The sequence below is a fragment of the Artibeus jamaicensis genome, unplaced genomic scaffold (genome assembly GCF_021234435.1).
Source record: "Artibeus jamaicensis isolate MK-2021 breed Jamaican fruit bat unplaced genomic scaffold, CSHL_Jam_final scaffold_1019, whole genome shotgun sequence".
NCBI lineage: Eukaryota > Metazoa > Chordata > Mammalia > Chiroptera > Phyllostomidae > Artibeus > Artibeus jamaicensis.
In genome coordinates, this window is record NW_026522025.1 from 9,328,266 (window position 1) to 9,350,162 (window position 21,897).

At 46.0% G+C, this 21,897-nt stretch overlaps 1 protein-coding gene and 1 long non-coding RNA gene across 18 annotated transcripts in view; one reads left to right on the forward strand and one right to left on the reverse strand.

The window, feature by feature from the left end:
- Positions 1-21,897, forward strand: part of FGGY (FGGY carbohydrate kinase domain containing) — a 385,020-nt gene that overhangs the window by 307,059 nt on the left and 56,064 nt on the right. For 14 of the 16 annotated variants that reach the window (XM_053655576.1, XM_053655571.1, XM_053655577.1 and 11 more), the window contains 2 exons: positions 3,359-3,479; positions 9,379-9,473. In XM_053655576.1, the coding sequence (XP_053511551.1) occupies positions 3,359-3,479; positions 9,379-9,473 (216 nt within the window). The remainder of the gene's footprint in view (positions 1-3,358; positions 3,480-9,378; positions 9,474-21,897) is intronic. The other 2 variants (XR_008389735.1, XM_037136225.2) reach the window with 1 other exon arrangement.
- On the reverse strand, positions 9,628-20,692 carry LOC119042488 (uncharacterized). 2 transcript variants are annotated; one of them, XR_005081238.2, is made up of 4 exons: positions 18,980-19,320; positions 14,386-14,730; positions 13,807-14,019; positions 9,628-13,685 (listed from the first exon to the last, which is right to left on the reverse strand). It is a non-coding gene; the product is annotated as an uncharacterized LOC119042488 (long non-coding RNA). The 2 variants fall into 2 exon arrangements; XR_005081237.2 differs by lacking the exons at positions 13,807-14,019; positions 18,980-19,320 and adding an exon at positions 20,638-20,692 and having other exon boundaries at positions 14,386-14,869.

Consider the following 21,897-nt stretch of genomic DNA (forward strand, 5'->3'; position numbering starts at 1 on the left):
GAGCATTCTGATACTAGATATTTTATTACAACATTAAACTGGAAAATAAAATTGTATTTCATTTGCTCTGAAGAAGGCCCTGATACCCGTTTGCTGTTGCTAAGTTTAAGTTAAACAAATTCCTTTCTGTAGTAATATCTACGATTGGTATTTTGTAGAAATAGGATGAAGTTGAAGAGATATTGTAATAAAGTTAACTAGGGACTCTGCGCAAACCCTCCGTGAAATAAAATTCCCTCTTGATCCCGCTTAATTGAAAGTCCTGTCAAACACCCAGTTTATCCATAGTCCGTTCATCTATAGTTTTCTTTTCAGAATAGACCCTTAAAAAGTACTATTTGCATTTGAAGTCTCTTGATTTGCATTTGGTTCTGTACATTCCCAGTGGAATAGCCTAATTTTAATTTAAATTTCTCTGTGAAAACACTTTTTCCAGAAAGGTGAGCACAAAATCATTTTAGCACAAAGCCTTCCCAGGCGGGTGGAGCGGTTCTCAGAGTGGAGGGAAGGCCCCGCCAGGGCCAGGCCGAGTGGGAAATTCCAGCCGACAATGCCACAGGAGGGAGACAGGCCGCCCCTGCAGAGGGCGTGCCCTCCTTGGAGCCTTTCTTTCCTTTTCCCAGGCTTTATGCTAATCTCAACTCAGGCCCTCTAGGCACTTGAGCCCAAGTCCCTGGTTTTAGAAACATGAGAAATAGCAACTTTGCACGGCATTTCTGTGTCTGCTGTGAGGCGTTTAGCCCTCCTATGCGGACTCTGTTGCCTGAAGCAAATCATATAACTCCTTAATGGGAATAACAGTATGCAGTCTTTAAATTTCTCATCGACTAGAGATGACCTTTGAGTGTGGAGCAAAGGCCAAATGACCAGAATGACTCTCATCTCTAAACACTTTCCATGTTCTTGACACTCTGCTACCCGCACTGACTACAATGGCAGCCTCACAAGGTGAGGCTGTGTTTTATGAAGCCTAAGATTGCATTTCAGTTTTTTCATATTAATTCCAAAAACACACAGAATTTTCACATGAACAAATACGATATTATTATTCTCATTTTAAAAATGAGTATGAAGTCTTAGAAAGGTTAGGTACAGGTTTGATTCAAGAAATACATGAAATGCCTTAATACCACCCTAGGTTTTTTTAAATTCAAAAGCCGTGATCCTTGCTGCTGTCAATTCAGGCCTCAGAGCAGTCGAGGTTTACCGGTAATCCATGGACACTCAGCCATCAGTGGTGGGCACAAGGGTATCTGTAGGCCTTTTCAAATTATTCATAATATTATTTTGTATACAGATTTTTGCTGGGGAGGTCAGTGGGTTTTATTCTGTTCTCAAGAGAGTTCATGACTGCCAAAAACCTTAGGGAAGAACATCTGGGGGTAATCAACCCATAATCAATAAGTAGGATCTGGCCTTATGTGGTACAACATGTTTTAATTAAAAAAAAAAAACACTACAGCTGTGGATTATCTTTGTTGGCCCAAGTTTCACCTAATCCGTATTCTTACCAAAGTCATTAATAACTTCTACACACCCCATGGACCTTTGGGCTGGAACTGCTGCGTTTTTGCTTCTCAGCTGCCTTCCTCCCTCATCATTTATGCCACAGCCATCAGGATTCTGCCTGGGGCCCAGATCGCCCTCTAGTCCCTCCTCTCCAGAGGCGGCGGGGTACACAGCTCTGCAGACAGCCTTGTCAAAGGAGGCTTGCCCCACATCCCACCCCCTGGGGGTAGGGGAACATTCAGACCCCTTCTCACATCTCCACAGTTACTTTGGTTAAGCCTCTGATTTAGCAGACCCTCCAGCTAAACTACCTTCTTTCCCTCCCTCTGCTCCCCCATCACCCTGTGCTGGGGGACCAGCTTGCCAGCAGTGCTGCCATTTCATTCATGAAACTGGCTCCTGCAGTCTCTCCAGCTCCAACCTGCCTCCTGGGTGGCCGTGCCACCCGAGGCCTCTCAGATCCTTGACCTCTTCCTCTCCCTTGACCTTGTCCTCTGACTGCTGCAGCATCTCCCTCCCACATCCATACCTAGGACTTTGTTATTCCTCAGAATTGCCCCATCTTTAAACTTTTTAAGGGCTATCTCTCCACCAAAAACAAAACAAAACAGAAACATTACTTCCTGCTGCCTAAGTTCATATCAGAATGCATCTTTTTTTGTTTTTAATCCCTAGCCTCCAAAAGTTAGGATTTGTGAACTTCTAGTTTTTGAATTTCCAAATAAATTATGATTTTAGCTGTTTGAAAATCCTAGCCCTAAAGCTAAAGAATCAGACATGAAGATTCATCTTTTTTTTTAAACAGATTTTATTTATTTATCTTTAGAGGGGAAGGGAAGGAGAGAAGGGAAATAATATCAATGTGTGGTTGCCTGTCGTGGGTCCCCTGCTGGGAACTGGCCTGCAACCCAGGCATGTGCCCTGACTGGGAATCGAACCGTGATCCTTTGGTTGGCATGTCCATGCTCAATCCACTGAGCTACATCAGCCAGGGCTGAAGATTCATCTTGATGATCCCATGAAGGTTTCCTCTTCCCAAGCCTCAGCATTATTTGCTGAGTTAGTAAAGCTTGCTAAGTTTAGTAAACTTAGCAAGACAAGGATGAGGATAACACATTTTAGGAAGGTATTGAGACACAAGGGCTGAGGTGAAAATACAGCAAAGGCACGAGCCAATCAGAGCAGGTGCTTTCCGCATCATCCCAGGTCTTTAAGGACCGACTGGGAATGGGTTCCAGCTCTGGAAGCTTCATTATGGGAACCACTACCTGGTCTCAGGTGAAAACAAGGTCATTTTAGCCCTTTGCCGTTCATCTCCAAGTCTGAGGTTCACATTCTTTGTGTAATGAGAGCCCTTTTTCCAGGTTTCTGCTGCTTAATTTGTTGGTGTCTTTTCAGCGAACAAATGTCTTTAGTTCTTATTTCGGGAAGAAAGGTTGACTCAGGGACCACTGACCAGTAATTTCAGATCAGGGCTACCATCACTTCATTCCACGTACCTCAGCGGAGACCCGGCCACAGTAACCCTCGTCAAATACTGACTTCATTAACTGTGTGAATACTGTCATTTCTTTTCATCAGTATCATGGAACAACTGCTAAAAGTAAATAGTGTAGTAATGAAGAGGATGTTCAGCCAGGCAGGCCCGGGTTGGAGTCCCCACTCTGACTTAATGACCCCCATGACCAGAGACAACCTGCTGACCTGAGTGCTGGCTTTCTGAGACGGTGTTCGGTGTTCGCAGAGCTCCGAGGGCAGTGTCTGGCTCGAGGTCAGCACTTAGTAAACGTTCGATATCATTTTCTTTGGCTGTCACTCTGATGCTGTCTTTTTTGTTTTTCCTTTGAAGTTTGGGACCCGCCTCATTATAGAGGCCATGGAGGCAGCGGGGCACTCGCTCAGCACTCTGTTCCTGTGTGGAGGCCTGAGCAAGAACCCCCTTTTTGTGCAAATGCATGCGGACATTACTGGTAAGCCCGAGAAGGAGAGAAGGTCACCTGAGGCTTGACAGCAAAGGGTCGTGTCGGTGATCCAAGCAGGGTTGAGAAAAGGGGTATGTGGGTGGTGTGCCAAGTTGTTTCAAATGTTTACTATGCCAACGTGTATTTTTTAAAAGATAACTGTGGAGTCTTTGTAGTCATGGTGGGGAAAGAGACTTCTATGAGAATCCAGGCATGGGATGATGGTGAGAAATGAGACAAAAATGGTCAGCAAGGCTGGATCCTAATGCAAGCATTTACTCAACAGTTTTGAGCACTTCTTCAGGGCATTGCGGGGAATATCGAAGTTTCAGAAATGAATAAGGCATAATGTCTGCCCCCCCCCCCCCAAGGAGTTCAAGGTCTATTGAGGAAGGCAAATAGCACGCAGACATGTTAAATTTAGTGTGGCAAGAGCTGCAAGTGAGAAGAGCACAGGATATTATGAAAACATAGTGTGGCCCCTCTCCGTGATTTGGTCCTGTGATGGTGCAGGGCCAGTGACCTAGAGAAAGTGATAAGGAAACTGTCTTGAAGAAGGAATGCAGAAGCCAGCTACTGTGGGAACTGGGGTTCTGTGTGCAGATGGGAAGACCTCGAGACCCTCATCAGAGTCAAAAATCGTGACACAGATGGAGGGAGTCCAGACTGACGGACTGATCCCTCTGTGACATGAGCAGACGAAGCAGAACAGGATCCATACAGCAGACCCCTGGGTCCCAAGCAGGGGGCCCCATTGGTAGGAGGCTTGCTGGTGTTGCAGCGGTTGGCCTGGACTGCCACCTCGCTGTACCTGGTGCCCTTACCCCTCTTGCTCCTGTCTCTGCCAGCATCTCCTGGGGGCTACTGTTCCCCTCCCAGGACCCATCCCAGGGTGGCCAGGCACCATAGCTCCAGCCTGATGTGAGCCCACCCTACACTGGTCTCCATGTATCATGATCTTTTGCTACCTCCCCACCTTCTGGATCCCTCACCTCTAACAGCTCAGTGGGTCGAGTTTGCTGCTCCTACTCTGTTGCATCATTTGCCTCTTCTCCCCCTAAGCCGTGCAGATTCTTGCAGGTGAGAGCTTTCCCAAACCTGATGGGCGCAATTGAGCCCAGAATATTGTGAGATGAAACAAAAGTTTTCTCCCATGTTAGAGATAAATAGACTGAGCCACTAGTCAGAGGACAGAATAAGAAACCACACAGTCTAAGCGCAAACATATCAGGATGTTAGGTATGGAAATTACTACCATGAACCAGGCTCCCTCTGTGTGTTGTGTGAATCACTCCACATACATTTAGTCCTCACATACCACCAAAATGTAGAAATTGATGCCCCCTGTCTTACAGACAGGGAAACTGAGGTTCATGGAGGTGAATTAAATCAGCTGTCCGAACTCAAATATCCAGTAAGGAGCAGGACCACGATCAGAACCCAGGTATTTTCATGCCCGGGTTTCTTAGCTTTTCTGCCCAGTTTATAACCATTGATGATGATGACTCCTTTCCCCAAGTGTCCAAAACCTATGGAAGCAGGCCCTTCTGAGGCAGAAAGAGCAAAGACAGGAAAAGGCACCCAGATTACATTGTGATTTTCCCCAGGAGAAAACCCATTTTATCTAAAACTCGGCTAGTAGCTTGGTTCAGATAAGAGTCAGACTTAAAATTTGATCTGTGAGTGACTTTCCAATGTCCAGCCTTCTGACAGCCACAAAGACTTCCTACTGGAAGATAATATCGGCCTTGGCTAACACATTCCCTCTTGGCTAACCAGGAGAATGGGAAGCAGGCCTCCGAGAGCAGGGGCAGCATGAGTGACCCCGGGTCCCATCTAGGCCTGGAGGCTCCGGCCCTTATGGAAGTGGGTCCTCTTCCAGGCCTCCCATCCCTGAGCTGATTCAGGAGCAGGGGTTGCAATGGCTTCACAGAAAGTTCTGCTTTGGAAACTGTTCTTCAGGCTGTGGAATGAAAAAGCTGTTAATCGTTATTTGGATTCCAATTGAAACTGGACCCTTTGTCTCTGACTGTGGACCAGTTACAGTCTCAGACAAAGGGACCCTTTCTTCGGCCTGGAATTCCTCTGCTTTGGGAAGCCTGTGACTGACAAGTGATGGCAAAGTGCATCTGCCTTTAAATGCTCCGGGTTCTGCTCAACTCATTAATGCATCAGATAAAATAGTTCACATTCCAGGCCAGGCTGCCTTCTTCCTCTCCTGCACCCAGCCCTGGGAAAAAAGAACACATTTGCTTGCGTTCCTATAAAAGACACACACAGAGCAGAGGTTGTAGAGGTAGTTTTTGGTGCCTTTACACATTGTAATTGCTCTAGTTTTCCTCCAAAGAAAAACTTCGAGGGACCTCAGACCTGGTGCATGATTCTCAGGAATGCCTGTGGAAAACCCAGGGGAATGTGGAAGTTGCTTTGGGGAAAGTGTGGTGTGATGGAAAGAGCAGGGTTGGGGGTGGGAACAGCTCTGTGACTCTGGGCAAGTTGCTGTACCTCTCTGAGTCTCATTTCTTTCTGCTGGAAGATAGAAATAATAATAATTTCCCTCCTGCACATTGTACTGAGGAGTAAATACCCATAAACGTTAGTTTGCTTCTTTCCTTAGGCAGTGCTTACCAAAAAGAAGGAGGTGTATTTGAGGAGAAAACAGTTTAATGTTTTGTATGTAAACCTCTGCCATTTTTGGGAAAGCCCGCTCCCTGCAAGCAGGAAGAATGGGGCCTCACCAACTTGGGAAACGTCCTCCACATGCAGAGGCAGAATTTCCTTGTGCCCTAGGCATTTAGTTAACTGTGGTTTCAAGAAATACTTGGTGTATACTAAGTAATTGTAGGTTTCCCCCACTGACAGGGGACTAAATGTCCCTCCTTCTAGATTTGGTTTTCCAGTTCCAGCAATTTTAGTAGGGGTTTCCCTCTTCTTGCCTTATTTGTCATTTGTTTATTTCCTCCAGAATCTTCCCCGAGCACACCAGTGAACCAAGCACCAAGATTGGTGTAGGGGGTGAAGAAAGGCAATAATGCCCTGCTCACTGGGCCATTACAGACAAAGCGTGTGTGTGCTCTCCAGTGTCCGGAGACTATGGGGGACCCGGAGAACACAGGGGTCACTGCGAGGCAGGTCCAGGCAGGGAGGAGAGGACACAGTCCAAGGGGATTAACTGCAGAAAAGTCAAACAAAGGGTCTGTTTACAGAGGTGTGGGTAGGGTGTAGGGAAACCCTGGCCACCAGGCAAGAGCCTGGCTCAACTCACAGTCTTACCAACTCTCTAGGCTTACAGGGGCCGGGGTAGGGAGGCAACCAGCCTAAGACCACGGGGCTGCATGAGGACAGTCGCCAGAGTGGAGCTGACTCAGCGATGCAGCCAGAGGGCAGCTGGGCCACAGGCGTGGTCCACACAGTGTGCGGGACCCAGAGCACCTAGAGCAGGTCGGAGGCAGGAAGGAAGAGGTGGCATTGACCTGAGGGGCAAATAGAAGCTGTGAGTCGGTTCCACCAAGGGTAACAGGTGTGGGGAGACTTCAGAGGTAACAACTAGTGCTAATGTAGTGCTTTCTTTGAGGCAAGCACTATTTTAAGTGCCTTACTCTCAATAGCACTTTTAATCCTCAAGCAGCCCTGTGAAGTAGGTGGAATTTTAACCCCATTTTGCAGATGGGAAAAATGAGGCACAAAGAGCTTAGCTAACTTGCCTCCGATCACACAGCTGAGTCAGCAAGGGAACCAGAACGCAAACCCTGGCAGTCTGGCTGCGGAGGGCTTTGGGCTGCAACCGGAGAGTGGGTGGGGGGCTCCGCAGGTTTTCCCTGGTGTCTGCTTCCCAGTGGGAGGGGCCTGCAAGTGGTTCCTTCCTGCTCAGAACCAGTGGTTTTTTTGACAGGGTGAAGAGGGGTTTGGGAGCTGAATGACATTTGAAGAAACTGTCTTCTCAAAAGCCCCAGTGCACAGGGTTGGTCCCGGTCAGGGTCATGGTCACAGTCACAGTCTGTATGATTCTGCAGAACCCTGGGATTCTGCAAAGGCATTCTCCTGACTTGGCTGACACAACCCTTCAGTGCGGACTGGTGTCTGTCCTTCCCCTTGAGATGTCCCTTCCCCGCTGCTCCAGTTTTCAGCCCAGGAGAAGTGCATGTAGGAGGGCTTCACTCACTATCAATAATTCTAACAGTAGCAGCCCCCATTCTTAAAGGCTCAGCATAGGCCGGAAACCGTGCTCTGCATGTGTGCCCCTTCTCATTAGTCCGCACAGCTAACCTGTGTGGAAAGTCTCTTCATCATCGCTATCTTACACATGGGGAAACTGAGGCTAAAAGCCTTCAAGTGACCTGCTGAAGGACACAGGAACCAGGCCTAAGCTTTCCCCAGGGCCCCCCATCCCACCTGCTGCTTGTTAGCAAAGTTTCAAGTACTGGCCATCCCTGCAGCATGAGGCTGCTACTCCTGAGCACTCGGGGTATGTGTGAGAACTCTGTTCCCTGCCCCCTTTGTCTGGGATGGCTGGCCAGCTGGCCCAGTCCTGGAGCGGGAGGGTGAGGCAGGACATGGTGGGAGTACAAGGAGGTTATGCCATGGGAGTCTTCCCAGAAAAGATAGGAAGAGGAGTCTAATCTTTGGGGAAAATAAGTCCACTGTCTTGTGTAGGAAAAGATTGTATGGGTCTGGCCATAGAGCTTACCTCTGTGGAGTTTGCTGCCATCTCCTGATTAGCAAACACATGTATATTTTGTATATGTTATATTTATTACACACATGCGTATGTATAAAATTCTAAGATTTCTGAATGAACTCTATTCATCTAAAACCCACCATGAACCCTCAGCCTCTGGAGCTGGCACACGGCGTGTTCCTCCCTGCCTGGGAGACCCCCACTGCATTATCCTTCAAGTGCACCCTTAATCCTCATCTCCGCTCTGATGGCGCCCTGCCCCTGCTAGAAATGCCTTCTTTCCCCACTGAAGCTCTTACCAAATATTATACAGTGGTCTCAAATCCTGGAACCCAGCAGAGGACTAAACAAAGCCCCTGCCCTCATGGACCTTATTTCTAGCAGGGAAGACAGACCATAATCAGGATACTTAGTAACACGGTGTTGGAAGGGGATAAGGAGTGCTGTGGGTGAGTCATCGTCTTAAACTGGACAGTCAGGAAAGCCACAGTGCGAGGGATGTGTTTGCACAGACTTGGAGTGAGATGTAGTTGCTGTGTGGACATCCAGAAGGAAGTGACCGACCCTGACAAAGGAACAGCATGGGTGAGGGCCCTGAGGCAGAATTAAGAAAGAGCAGGGAGGCCAGGGCAATGCAGCCAGGATGAGAGGGAAGAGAGGAAGACCTGGGTGGGCACTGGTCCTAGAGGGCCTGGTCAGCCATGGAAAGGCTTTGCCTTCCACTCAGAGACATCAGAAGCCACTGGAGGGGTTAGTCACACCCTCTCTTAGTACTTCCATTTTTTTTTTTTAGTGCATCTCAGTTACAGCATTGACCTCCTTTATCTCTTTCTCATCCATCTCCCCCTGAGACTGAAACAGCAGGACAGAGTCAGATTCAGCTCTGTATTCCCTGGGCCCAGCAAAGCACTTAGGAAATGTCTGTTGAACTGAACTGAACCAAATGGCAGGCTGCAGCTAGCAGAAGCCTGGGAAACCGGGGCTAAAAACTCTCCTGAGTTGATCTGTATGGCATTGGCTCCCATGGGGCTCTTGGCTACCGCACCAGCAGGCACAGGCAATGAAACCCTTCAGAGCCAGGAAATCGCAAGAGACAAGGGCTGCAGGGGCTGGGAAGGAGGTGCCTGCTGCTGCCTTCACATCAGGTGTTTTTACTGCCGGGCTGCTTGCTGGCTCCCCGCGGTGCCCCGGGCCTGCTCACTAACCAAGGTGCGGTCTCGTCCTGTGCAGGCATGCCTGTGGTCCTGTCCCAAGAGGTGGAGTCTGTTCTCGTGGGCGCTGCTATTCTGGGTGCCTGTGCCTCGGGGGATTTCACTTCTGTACAGGTATGTGAGGAGCAGGGGGTAGGCCGTGGCCCCTCCCCTGTCTGATACTGCCCTTCCTCTTGACAGCAGCTCACGTCTTGCAAAACACACATAAGATATAATTAAGAAATGATAGGTTCCAGGCAGGGAAAGCACAAACACTTCTAGCCTCAGACATATTTATTGCAGTTTTTATTTGACTTGGCCTCTGTGAGTGCTGGTCATTCTGTTTTTCTGTCGATTTCCTTTTTCTTTTTCCTCCTTTAAAGTAGCCCTTAAATTATTTCTTTTAAATGTCCCCTTGACCATTTTCTTTTAGCAAGTGCAACAGGTAGGGTTCAAAACTTAAGTCTTTCTTGTAAATTTTAGATTTGTATTTGCTTATTTCATCTCTACCCACCACTGTCCAAATACCATTGAGGCGTCTATCAACAAGAGACACACACGAAAATGTTAGTAAAAAAAGGAATTAAAAGGACAAAATAAGGAACAAAGACAAAGGAAGAAGGAAACGACTCAGTGGCAGTGATTGAGCACACAGTTTGACTCCGAGCTTCCTGGCAGCCAAAACGAAAAGAACACATGATGAGTTGCATAACTCTTATTTTCAAAAAGAGGAAACATAGTGATTTCTTGTAGGAGACAAAGCTTTTCCTACCACCAAATTGCAAAAGACATTTCACACATGGGCTTTTATGGAGAGACTTTTAGTGACGACTTAGTAGTATTAACAGCAGGCTTCGAAACAGCAGAGCAGCAGCCCAGGTGGAGTGGCAAGCACAGGCTCTGGAGCCAGACCTGGACTCAAATCCCAGCTGGACCCCTACCACCTGGGATGTGACCATTTGTTCATCTGTGATAATGCTGAGTAGCACATTGGGAGTTCTTTTCCTGGATCAGGAATGCCCATTTCGTCCATAGCTGGTTACTCTATTACTTCTATTTATGGTTGGGGAGGAACTTGAGAAATAGCCGAGGCTGAAACAGGTAGCAAGTGGCCACACTAAGAAGTCTGGAGCCCAGGTCTCAGCTGGGAGTTCAGGAAATGTTCCTTCAGCTGAGGATCAGAGAGTTTAATGATTTGCCCCCGGTCTCAAAATCAGGACTAGAAGCCAGGTCGTCCAGTAGCCTAGTAACTTATTGTGACCCCATGAAGTCCCAACAGCTATGGCAGGTACTTTTCTTAGAATCTGCCCAATAAAACAACATCTGTGGGCAACAGAGATCCAGAAAGGCAATAAAACCTAAGGATACGTTGTTATAAACACACAGATGCAAACGTCCGATTTCGGTGGTCTGTGCTGTTTGTAGCACATTTTGGGAGGTGTAGTACACCACCTGTTGCCCAGGCTTCTAGAATCGGTACCTCAGAAATGTCCCTTTCAAGAACCGAATCCACTCATGAAGCCTGGGGGGTTTAACCGCAGTTTGTAAACAGAGACAGGAGCATTGAGTCTTCACCTTTTCCTGGATTTTCTGGTACTCAGAAATATTACATGGAGGTACTTATTTATTGATGAAATGTCATTGACTCATCAATTACTATTTTAATGCGATCGACTTACGGAGATGATCTCACAACTAGATGCCGTGCCATTCCTGGGACAAATTCTAATTTCTAAAACAAAGCAGTAGAGATGCTTGCTGAGGCCCTGCATGTGTTACCTCACATTATAGATGGAATGTTGGAGTCTTACCAAAATTCTTCTACTGAAGCCCGAACCCCCAACATGGTGGTATTTGGAGATGCGTCTTTGGGAGGTGATTCGGGTTGGATGGTGTCATGAGAGCAGGGCCCTTGGGTGGGATGGGTGCCCTTCTGAGAAGAGGCCCTGGAGAGCTGGAACACGTACACTTGCCTTTCTCTCCGTGTGAGGACACAGTGAAAAGTTGGCTCTCTGTACACCAGGAGCATGGTGTTCACCAGAACTCGATCACGCTGGCAGCCTGCTCTTGAACTTCTTCCAGCCTCTAGAACTGTGAGAAGATAAATTTCTGTTATTTAAACATTCATTCTGTGGTATTTTGTCATGACAGCCCAAGCAGAGTAAGACACCCGGTTTAATTTTGACATCTTCCTGCCTGCAGGACAGGCGTCTCCATCCTTGTGTTATATTTGAGGAAACCAGGGCTCAGAAGGGTTTTGAGTGACTTGCCCACGACTACAGTGTGTAAGGGACAGAGCAGGCTCGAAGCCCAGGCCTCTGGATTGACAGCCTGTCCTGACTTTCACCCTGTTTCTACTTTGCTCTATATTTTCTCTTTTTTTTCCTTAAAAATACTTTTTGGCTCCTAAAATGTTTAAAGGTGTATTTTCTGAAAAGAAATGTCGTTGGTCACACTTGAAATAGCAGTCTGCAGCCCGGACAGAGAGCAGGGTGACAGGATGTGCCACCCAGTACTCCACACCATGACTTGCCTCAGTCAGACTGAAGCTTCCTGCTCCTAAAGGGCCCCACCCGCAGTTCCACACCGATGTCTTTACTCCATGAGAGTTTCCATTGATCTTGGGGAGTAGAATCGAAGATATGGTCCATTGAATATTGGCATCGGTGGCCTGAGTAGCGGCTGCGAGGCTCCCAACGTCTTAACGACAGGCTCGTGTCTCCTGTTCCACCTAAGGACATATGTGCCTCTTCTGACTGTTTCTTGTTGTAGGAGACGCTGTGATGTGGTAGAGAGAGCCCCGACTGAGAGGGACCTGAGGTCTATCACATTCCTGAGAGAATCCGTGTAGAATCGGCCTCTGTGTTTGCTTGTTGGGCAGCCTCAGACAGTGGCACCTGGCCTCTCCAGTGTCTCTTTTATTTGTTTATCTCCTTTAAAAAAATACTTAAGAAGAATTGTCAGTCATGCGAGACTGTTGACATGAAGAGCCTTTCGAAGCTCTGACGACCTCCGTGGCCCTGGGTGTAACTCTCCGCACTGTCCCGGTGATTGTGTCTGGAACTGCTCTGGGTGTAGGTGCGCGAAGACGCGGCTTCACTCAGTCCTCTCCGAAGGAGATGCACCGGCCTGCACAGCCTGTCTACTCCAAGCCCGGGGCCCGGCTCAGCATGCTGGCAAGTTGAGGGAAAACAGAACTGCTTCTTTGCTGTGGTTCATGTTTTTCAACCTGAATTTTAATATAGTTTTGGTCTTTTTTGAACTTCAAAGATCCTAGCTTGGTCTTCAGGGTGCCTGTCACTACTTTCTTTAAGAAAACTGAGCAATTCCTGCCAGCAGCTTAACGATTCCAGCAGGCTAGATGTGTTATCTTCTCCCCGGTGGGTAGATGGAGGATATGACTTCTTATCTAGGTGTGCAGACTTCAGTACAAAAAGCCAGGGTCATCTCCTCTATGTCCAAGGAAAGGCTAGGAGGAGCCCAGAGGCTCTAGGCTGCCAACCCAGGGAAGGTCCTACGTTTCCGGGAAGACAGGATTTCCCAATTTACCAGGTCCAGGAATCAGTGACTTCGGCTAGGGGTAGAGCTGTGTACCTTACATTGGTGACACCAGTGGATTAGGAGGCCTTACAGTTGTGGGTTTCGCTTTTACAGTTATTGCAAATGTCTGTATATTTCAAGTCTGGGAAAGAGTTTTGACAGATGCAGGGAGAGGGACAGTGGATGGGATTTTCTGGGGGGAATGATCAGTCAGTTAGGAAGTCCGTTGCTGTTCCGCGTGTTGAAACCTGCTGACAATTCCAAGCGTCCGCCTCCTGTTCTTTCATCCACTCATGTTCTCCTTCTCATAGTCTCCCTCTCCCCCCCCCCGTCCTGCACGCTCTTCCGGCAGACATCTAAAGTCCGCCTACTGTTTTCTTTTCAAATTAGGATCTCACAAACAGTATTGATATAGCCATCGATTCCCACTAAAGGATAGAATGATGAACAACATCTTAAAGAATTGTCCCCCTCCAGAAAAGGTGTTCTCCCTTTAGTAGTTTTAAAACTGTCTTTCAGTAGACAGTGTGACAAGGATCATGTCATGGTGGTCTTTATATCTGCAGCTTAATCAATTAAATGGAGTCAAACCACAGACATGCCACATCCATGGTAGAAGTCCAGCCACTGAGTAGGTGGGAGGGGACACAGGAAGAGAGGCTTCCTCCTGTTATTGGTGGGAATGTGGAGTCCATGCAGTCTTGACCTCTGTGACCTTTCCATTTGATCACTTCCTCCTCCCTGGAAAGTCAGCCCTCACTCCTTGGCCATCAATGTCCAAAGTGATCTCCTCTAATTCTGAGTAACCTGGAAACCAAACAATTTCAGTTAGAAGTCAGGAGCATCTTGTAATACTTCTGTGGGCTCCAGGCCCTAGAAAATGAACACACTGGAAAAAAATAAGTTCATGAAATATCAGTATGCTTACCTTTCCTCAGCACAGGCCATAGAAAGCTTCTAAGACATGCGAAGGATGCATAAAATAAGGGTTCTCTTTTCAAGGTGCCTTGAGAGAAAACTCAGCCAAATGGCAACGAGACAGACACGCAGAATGGCTCCCCACTCTGCTTTCTTCGGGCCCCACAGACGGCATGTGCCTGCCGTGATTCCCTGTATCTTCAGAGACAGTTTTGTTCCACAACTATACAAAGCAAGCTTTAATTCTAACAGTAATGTTTATCCTGACACCTGCCTTCACCCCACCCTGTCCCCCCAAAAAGCAATGGAGGAAACATCTGAAGCAAAAATCAGCCAAAGGAGACAGTGACAAAAGATCAAAATGAATTTAGCAATCAATTTAAGGCGAGTGCCCGTGTAAAGAAAATAAGCCCCAGGAATTGAGCAATTCATCAGACAGTTCTTCCTCCCAGTGTGAGGGTCACCGCCTCGCAAACCGTTGACGCCCTGTGCCCCCGCCATCAACTTTCCCTGTCACGTTCCAGACAGACTCCTGCGTCTGGCAGACACCAGTACGTGTGAGTGGCCAGTGAGGGCTGCGATTACTCACCCTTTCTGTAACGTGTGCCCACAAATAAACCATCCGCGCCAGCCGCTGTGGCCTGCCCCGGAGGTCAGTTTTTGCAGACATCCTCACGGCTTTGCTGGAGCCTCTCCTTCTGTCCGTTTTCATGGCATTCACTTCGTTTACAGCTGGTTCTGTTCATCGCCCATGAAGTGCTTCAAAGCCCATGATTTTGTCCACAGTTCAGTACATCTCTGTTGTGTTTGATTTTGTGAGTCAACTTTCTGTGATTTTTAGTTCTCTTTGGATTCCTGTCACCATAAATACCAGTTGTACATTCACAAAGTAAAGCTGATTATCATGACTTCAGTGTCTAGAGGTTTGGAAAGACTGATATATAGTGGATATTCAGAAATATGAAACTATCCTATTTCTTGGCACATCCAATCATAATTTGCTTTTTTCCCCTTTTTGTGGAATATAATGAATGATTCATGTTCATTGGGGACAAAAAGAAAATTCAGCAGAGCTAAAAGAAAAACATGAAAACACTGATCTTATTAGCCTAAAATAACCACTACTTAAGATTCTGATTGCTATCATTCTTATCCTTTTATATATATTTTTAAATCATTATTTACTTTTTAAAAGTGTGTTCACACAATGCATCATTTTGTAGCCTCCCCTGCAAGACCAAAACATACGTAAGCACCTTTATTTACTGTGTTTGCAGGCTGCACAGCTTTCTACCCCATAGAAAAGACCATGACTTTTCACCATTCTCCCGTTTTGAATATTTAGGTTGCCTCTGTTGTTTTGAACAGATGCTGCAACTAACACCTCTGTGGCTGAATTTTTACACTCACCCTAAGTTATGTTAAAATGCATTATGAGGTATAACTGTCAAAAGTCTGCCTGACATGTGTGAGTTTGATACATATTAACACTTTAACTCCCACCTGTAGTATATAGAAATTCAGGGCTCACAGTTCTTGTGTACAAGGAGTCTGTCTGTTGCTATGAATTTTAGTTCCATTTAGCTTTCATCCCAGGGCCTCTTATAGTCTTATTCATTTCACATATGGTCCTGATACTATCAGCTTTGTGTAGTTGACTTTTGCTCTCTGCTGCTTAAGCATGTGTTTCTGGAGACACGAGATTCTGGTTTCTAATTAAACAGATTCAGATTTCTGATTGAATTTTCAGAGTGTCCAGTCCCATATGTCAGTGCCTTATAGAAGAAAGTCAACAGAAAATCCTGGAATGGTAATTAGTACTTAAAAGAAGGATTAAATTAAGAATGTAGGAAGAAAAAGAATGTGATATGGGCCCTAACATTCATTACACTTATTGCTACACCTGGTTAACAGCACTAACAGCACACTCATATCCTTTCCAGAACTGCTCCCTCTCCAAGATAAATAAATAAAAGCAACACCTTTAGGTTCTAATTAATTGTAAATCTCCTTGTTCCAATCCAGTTTGCAGAATGGAACTGTGGATGTCGAAGTCAAAGCATTAGCTCACATTTAAAATTCTGCTTTCAGAAATTATTTCACTATATAAGATCCAGAATGTGTGACTTTCCTGTCCCTGATCCTTCATAGACTCCTTGCAGCCACCAGTGGGTGTTAACGGTCCCCACTGCGCAGTTGAAGACAGTGAGGAATGGGGAGGTTATACATCCTTGCTCCATTCAGAGTTCATGTTCTTTTTTCCCATCGAACCTTATCCCAGTCAATGTACACCCACTGCTTGGGAAGGTCACGGATTCCAGTGTGGCAACTCAGCTGCCCTCCACAGGGTGGGGGGGTTTATAGAAAATAGCAGCTTCACACATTTGTCAGCCCTGTTTGGTTGAGAATCAGATATGGAGATAAAAATAAGAAGTGTGCCCTCTTTGATTTAGAAATTTTCTAATTCCTTTTGCTGGGAAAATACTTTATCATATGCTCACCAGTATCATTGTAATGTATTTTCTTTAATCATAATCTGCCCATTTACTTTTTATAGAAGTTGATATTAAAAAGTACTTTAAGAGCTTTAATTAAAAGACACTTTTTATAGTATTGTTATTAACATGAAGACTTAGGCTAACAAATATTTTTCCCAAATATCCCACTCCCCTTGAAGTTTTTACTCAGGAACTTACAAACAGGACTGTTGTAAGAGAAAAAAAAAGGTGAAACATCAGCTGAGTCCATTAGAAACTTAGAAGGGCTACAGAATTGTATTTCTAAAATAAAGTTTACCTAACTCTTTGACTTCATTTTATTCAAGACAACCTTTCATACTAGTGCAAATCTGAAAAATATGTAAGATCTTTCCATAGAAACACATGCTTATAAGGAATTAATTCTTCATTTTAATTAACATTTATATATTTTATGTTTCATTAAAAAAGTCCTTGTTGGAGATGAATAGGTTTGGTATTTTATTTCTATACAGTAGGATGACTCAGGGATAACAGACCTCTGCTATATAGTGTTCAACATGGTGAATTAGGTTGTGGAACCAAATAAGAGATCAGGAAAGACACCTTCCATTAAGTCAGGAATTATCTCTTAGTTGGGGAAAAAACGTCCTGAAAAATGACTGCATGTGCACACACAAACACGCATACCACATACTATTGGAGGGAGTTTGGTTCAGAGTCATGCAATGTCTGAGGTCTCACTAAAGTCTATGAAGGAGTTCTGGTTGCAGCATCGAGGCAGATGACCAAGAACTATGCAGGAGGGAAACCTTGTTAATGCAGTTGCTTGTTACCATAAGAAAGCACCATGGGTTCAGAAACTTGGGGAATATCTTTAACCAAGGATATCAAAGAAATTTAAATATCTAAAAATTTGATAACATGTTAAAAGTTGTATATAAGGACATTTCCAGTAGTGTTATCATAATAATTTTACAAGTGATGTATGAGAGGGGTCAAGTGACTCGCCAAAGCCAAGGCTGGAAAGGGACAAAGCCAGACTCTAAGGCCAAGGCTGGGATCGCAAAGCCGGGGACTGTTCACCTCGATCGTGTATGGACACGGACTTGTCTGGGGCAAAGTGGGATTGCCATTATTTAAAACATTAGCATCAGAAATAGACAACTAGGATTAGGATGCACAGTAAAATGTCACCAAGTTAGCCTAGGTCCCCACAGATTGCACCCTCAAAGTAGGGTAATTATAGAGGTTTTAGAGGAGTGACTGTTCATAAGATTGAGGATCAGGGCATCGAGAAGTTGCCAGGGAGGATGTGGTGCCCGAGGGTTTGTAACAGCCAGACCTGAAGAGGGGAAGGCAGAGCACAGGTACTGTGACTGTGACCGACCACGGAACAGGGGGCTGTGTGGAGGCTATGGGGTCAGCTGGCTGGTCAGAGACCATGGAGGGACAGCGCTAGGTTCTTGACCTCATTCTCCTCCCAGTCTCTGATCCCTTGCTGGGCTCCCCATTGGCCAGACTCAAAGTTAGAAGGAAAGGGAGGTCACTGGTGTAATGGGTACGAGTAAGCCCGGCTAAGCCCAGGGAAATCTGGGGAGGGCCCACAGGAGAACGCAGATGGCCATCAGTTGTTTGGTCAGGTCAGGCTGCGGACCAGGGGTCCGCTCTGAATGCTGTGTTATAGATTTGCAATGTGATAAGGTACTTGCCTCAGAATGTAAATTAGTTACGATGTTTTATTCATAGCAAGACGTTCTCAGTGAAGGAGTCAGTGTGTTTGTTCACATTCTGGGGAAAGCTCCTTATGTCACTGTGGACCTGCTCTTTGAGTAGCACTGGTCTAGACTCCTCGACCCTGCACATGATGACAGACTTGCTGGAGTCCTCACAAGGGGCTCCCTGGTCCCCACTTCAATCTCCTGCTTCATTTATGCTGAAGACAAGAAAGCTAATACTTTCCTGCACTTCCTCTTAGGTGATATGTAATGCTTGCAAGTTGGACTGTTCACCTCACCTTTACAGATAGGGAACCGAGGCTCAGAAAGTCCCAGTAATATGCCCATGGTTTATCAGCAGCTGGCAGAGCTAGCAGTCAAGTCCAGATCTGACTCCACTGTCTATGCTCTTAGGTCCTGACTGCCCCAGGGCAGCACTTACACTTGCCTGTCATTAATGCCCAGAAAACAATGTGGCCCAGTAGGGAGAAATAATGTGTTTGGAGACCCCTGGCTGTGTTCTCTGTTGCCAGTTACAACCAAGTTATGATTTCTGGGAATAGGTATTCCCAGCTCCCAAAATCAGCACCATGTGTGGGTCCCGTGTGATTCAACTGTACAAAGCCTTTCCCAGCCCGTCCAGACAAAGAAGCAAAGTCAGTTTGTTTCTAAGTGGCTCTTGTCTGTTTCCATCTCTTTTTAAACCAGGAGGTCAGGAAAAAGATGGAGAGAAAAAATTCATGAGAAGGATGCATTTCCTTAGAAATGTTATTAATTGGCGGGCAAAACAAGAGAAGGAAATAAAATAGCTACTCCTCACTAAGTAAAGGCATCTTCTTCCCTTATCTCATTAAAAATTAAAAGCACTCTTGGTTTAAGTAGGGCAAATTAGTAATTAAGTGCTATATAATCAAGTTGTATAAACATAATATGGAAGAGGAAGCCAAATTAATCACTCTGCTGGCTTGTTTTTGCCCCATTAATGCACCTTTTCCTTGGGTGCTTCCTGTGATGTCAGGATGCATTTTCTGCCATCCTCGCTGGAGGTCGGGTGGGCTGTGGTAGCCGGGCTGGCAGATGACCGTTGGCTGAGTCTGGGAAAGACGTGTCTGGGCCTTGATTCAAGTAGGTGATAACGCTCCTTGTTTAATTCTTTAAGCCCAGGTTCATCAGCAAGAGCCTGCCATGTGACAAGGACAGTTCTAGATGGTAGCATGACAAAGGAAAATCACACACATCTCAGTGCCCATGGAGTGGCCAGCCTAGTGAGGAGGAGGTGGACACAGACAGACAGTTATAAAAAAGTCAACACACAGTATAATGGCAGTGACCGTGGGGCCTGGGCCTGGGCTCAGATCATGGCTCTGCCACTTACCTGGTATAAGTTACCTTATTTCTGTTTGCGTCCGAGCCCTCATCTGCAAATACGACAAGCAGTATCTGCATCACAGATATATTATCTCATACCGCATATTGTAAAGAACAAACATGTTGGTACGTGCAGTGTGGCACAGTGTTTACTTAACATTGGCTGTTGCTCATTTGTTATAATTGCTATACAGTGAGGTAATGGAGCACCAAGGAAAGAGTGTCTTCCACTGTCTTGAGAGCTAAGAAAGGCCTTCTAAGAAGGCACCATTTGAACTGGGCCCTTAGAGGATTAGCTAGCGATGGGGCTGGTGGAGGTGGAATTTGGGGGGTGGGCTTGTGACCCCAGTGCTGCTCTCAACCTTTGCAGTGCCTTCTCTCAAAGCAGAGGAGTAACAGGTGCCTCCGTCCTACACAAATCTCTCTTTATTCCACCTCAACACAGTGGGTGGAGCAGCGTGGCCAAGTGGTACTCTGGGGGCTCTGCTGAGCACGGATGAGCCAGCTGAGTCCACTGCGGGCAGGATGGGAGGAAATCAAACGGGACAGAAGAGAGAAAGTGGCTCTCTAGGTCACACCGCCGCACTCCAGGGCGATGGCTTCTCCTTTGCTTCTTGGCTGTGTGAACGAACCTGCTGGGGAAGGTACTTAGTTTCTCTGAGCCTCAGTTCCATGTTAACTGACCCCACTGAGTTCCGGCCAGGATTCTATGAATGGAAACTCATTTTAGCACAATGCCTGGCACACAGAAAGTACTATTGTCATTTCCTGTGTTAATTTAATTCTCACAGCAAACCTGCAAAGTGGGTGGTATCATTGTCTCACTTTATAAAGCAGAGAATTGAGACACCAAGACATCAATAAGCTGGCTAAGGTCACAGAGACAGCTAGTGGTAGAATTTGGCCATAAACTCAGGCAGGCTGGCTCCAGACCCAGCCTCTGCTGTCCCCTGCAGCCCAGTGCTTTAGAGGTGCCTAGAGCTAGATTTACATATTAGACAGTAGAAATAGTGCGGAAGCCACCTGTGTCCTGGCCCCTCACCTACTACTGAGGACGCAGTTCATTCTTTCTTTTTTTTTTGTTATAGAGTAAATATTTATTAAATTCTTAATGATTAACCATTTAATTCTCTACCCGTAACAATGAATTCTGAGCATATAGGTCTTGCTTATCTGCAGTTCGTTCTTTCTGCTGCTCGAGGGAGTAGTGGGCTGGGGCCCACAGCCTTGCTAATCCTTTAACAGGTAGGGAAGGTGGGAGGGGCCAGAGTGACTCACCAGGAATGATCAGTCCTCGGATGCAGTGAGAATACAGCTGCTTACACTAATGTTGGCAGTTTCGCTTGGGGAAGAAAGCAATTTGTTTAGTTGTTTGTCATTTATATTCAGCTTCCACAAAGGATTTGAGGAAGCGTGTAATACATGACTAAGCAGAATGAAACTAATCAAAATAAAATTCTGAAGTCAGAAACTATGTAGAAAGGTGAATACACTAACTACTTACACTAGAGGGAGAGGGCCCTTGAATTTGTGCGTCTTCAGATTCCAGGTAATTCTTATAATGTAGGGAGAAAGCAGCAGAGAGTCAGATGGTTGGTTCTATACTGGGTTGGAGAATGTATGCTCTGCCTAAGGGCACTGAAATGTGAAGTGTTTTAATCCTGGATCAGTGAGATCCAAGCCAAAGAGATTTATGGGTCTTTGGCCTGTGGGTCTCTGACCCATAAATAAGGAGATTATTTGAGCTTCCAGGCAGTCGAGACAAAACTGGGAAATGTGTGGAGTCATAGAGTGCTCTCGGGATCAAAGAAGGGTACCAGTTCTCCAAAAGAGACCACATTTTTTCTGGTGCCAGATTCTAAATTTGCCAGTCCTTTAAAAGCTAACCTAGAACTTGTTCCATGAACTTTCACAGAAGCAGAAGAATTTACCTTGTCAAGAACCCAGAACATGATACTGAAACTTCAGAATATGAATCGCCCAGGTTTGTCCCTGGTGTAGAGCTGAGACCACCCAGTGTGGTTGATGGCTGTCCCTCCACCTCTCTTCCCTGAACATTCCTTCCCTTTACAGACGAAGCTGCGTCACTGATCCGTGAGTGTCTTAGGGGACCTCAGCACTAAGGCTTTTTACCAGCCTGGCATTAGGGAAGTGCTAAAATGAAGCACCCATCAACTGAGAAGGGCAACAGATGTTGAAGCATATCAAATGTCAGTAAACAGCGAGCCTACAGAGGCCACTGAACTTGGCATCCTCTTCGCAAAAATACCCTGTAGCCTTCCAGAGGGAACGCCATGGACCTTTATAAACTAGCTTAGGCGATGTACTTGTTTTTTAATCTCTACTTTTTTTTTTTTTTTTATTAGGGCAGATTTAATGCTCACAGGGTGTTCTAGGCTTTCAGCCCTGGAAATTTAGGTCTTCAAAATATCCTCCCAGTAATTATGAGAAATTTATGTTTGATTTATCTGGTACCATCCCTTTTACTCTTAAGAGTATGATTCATATTATAAGTAATAACGAGGACCACAGTTAAGA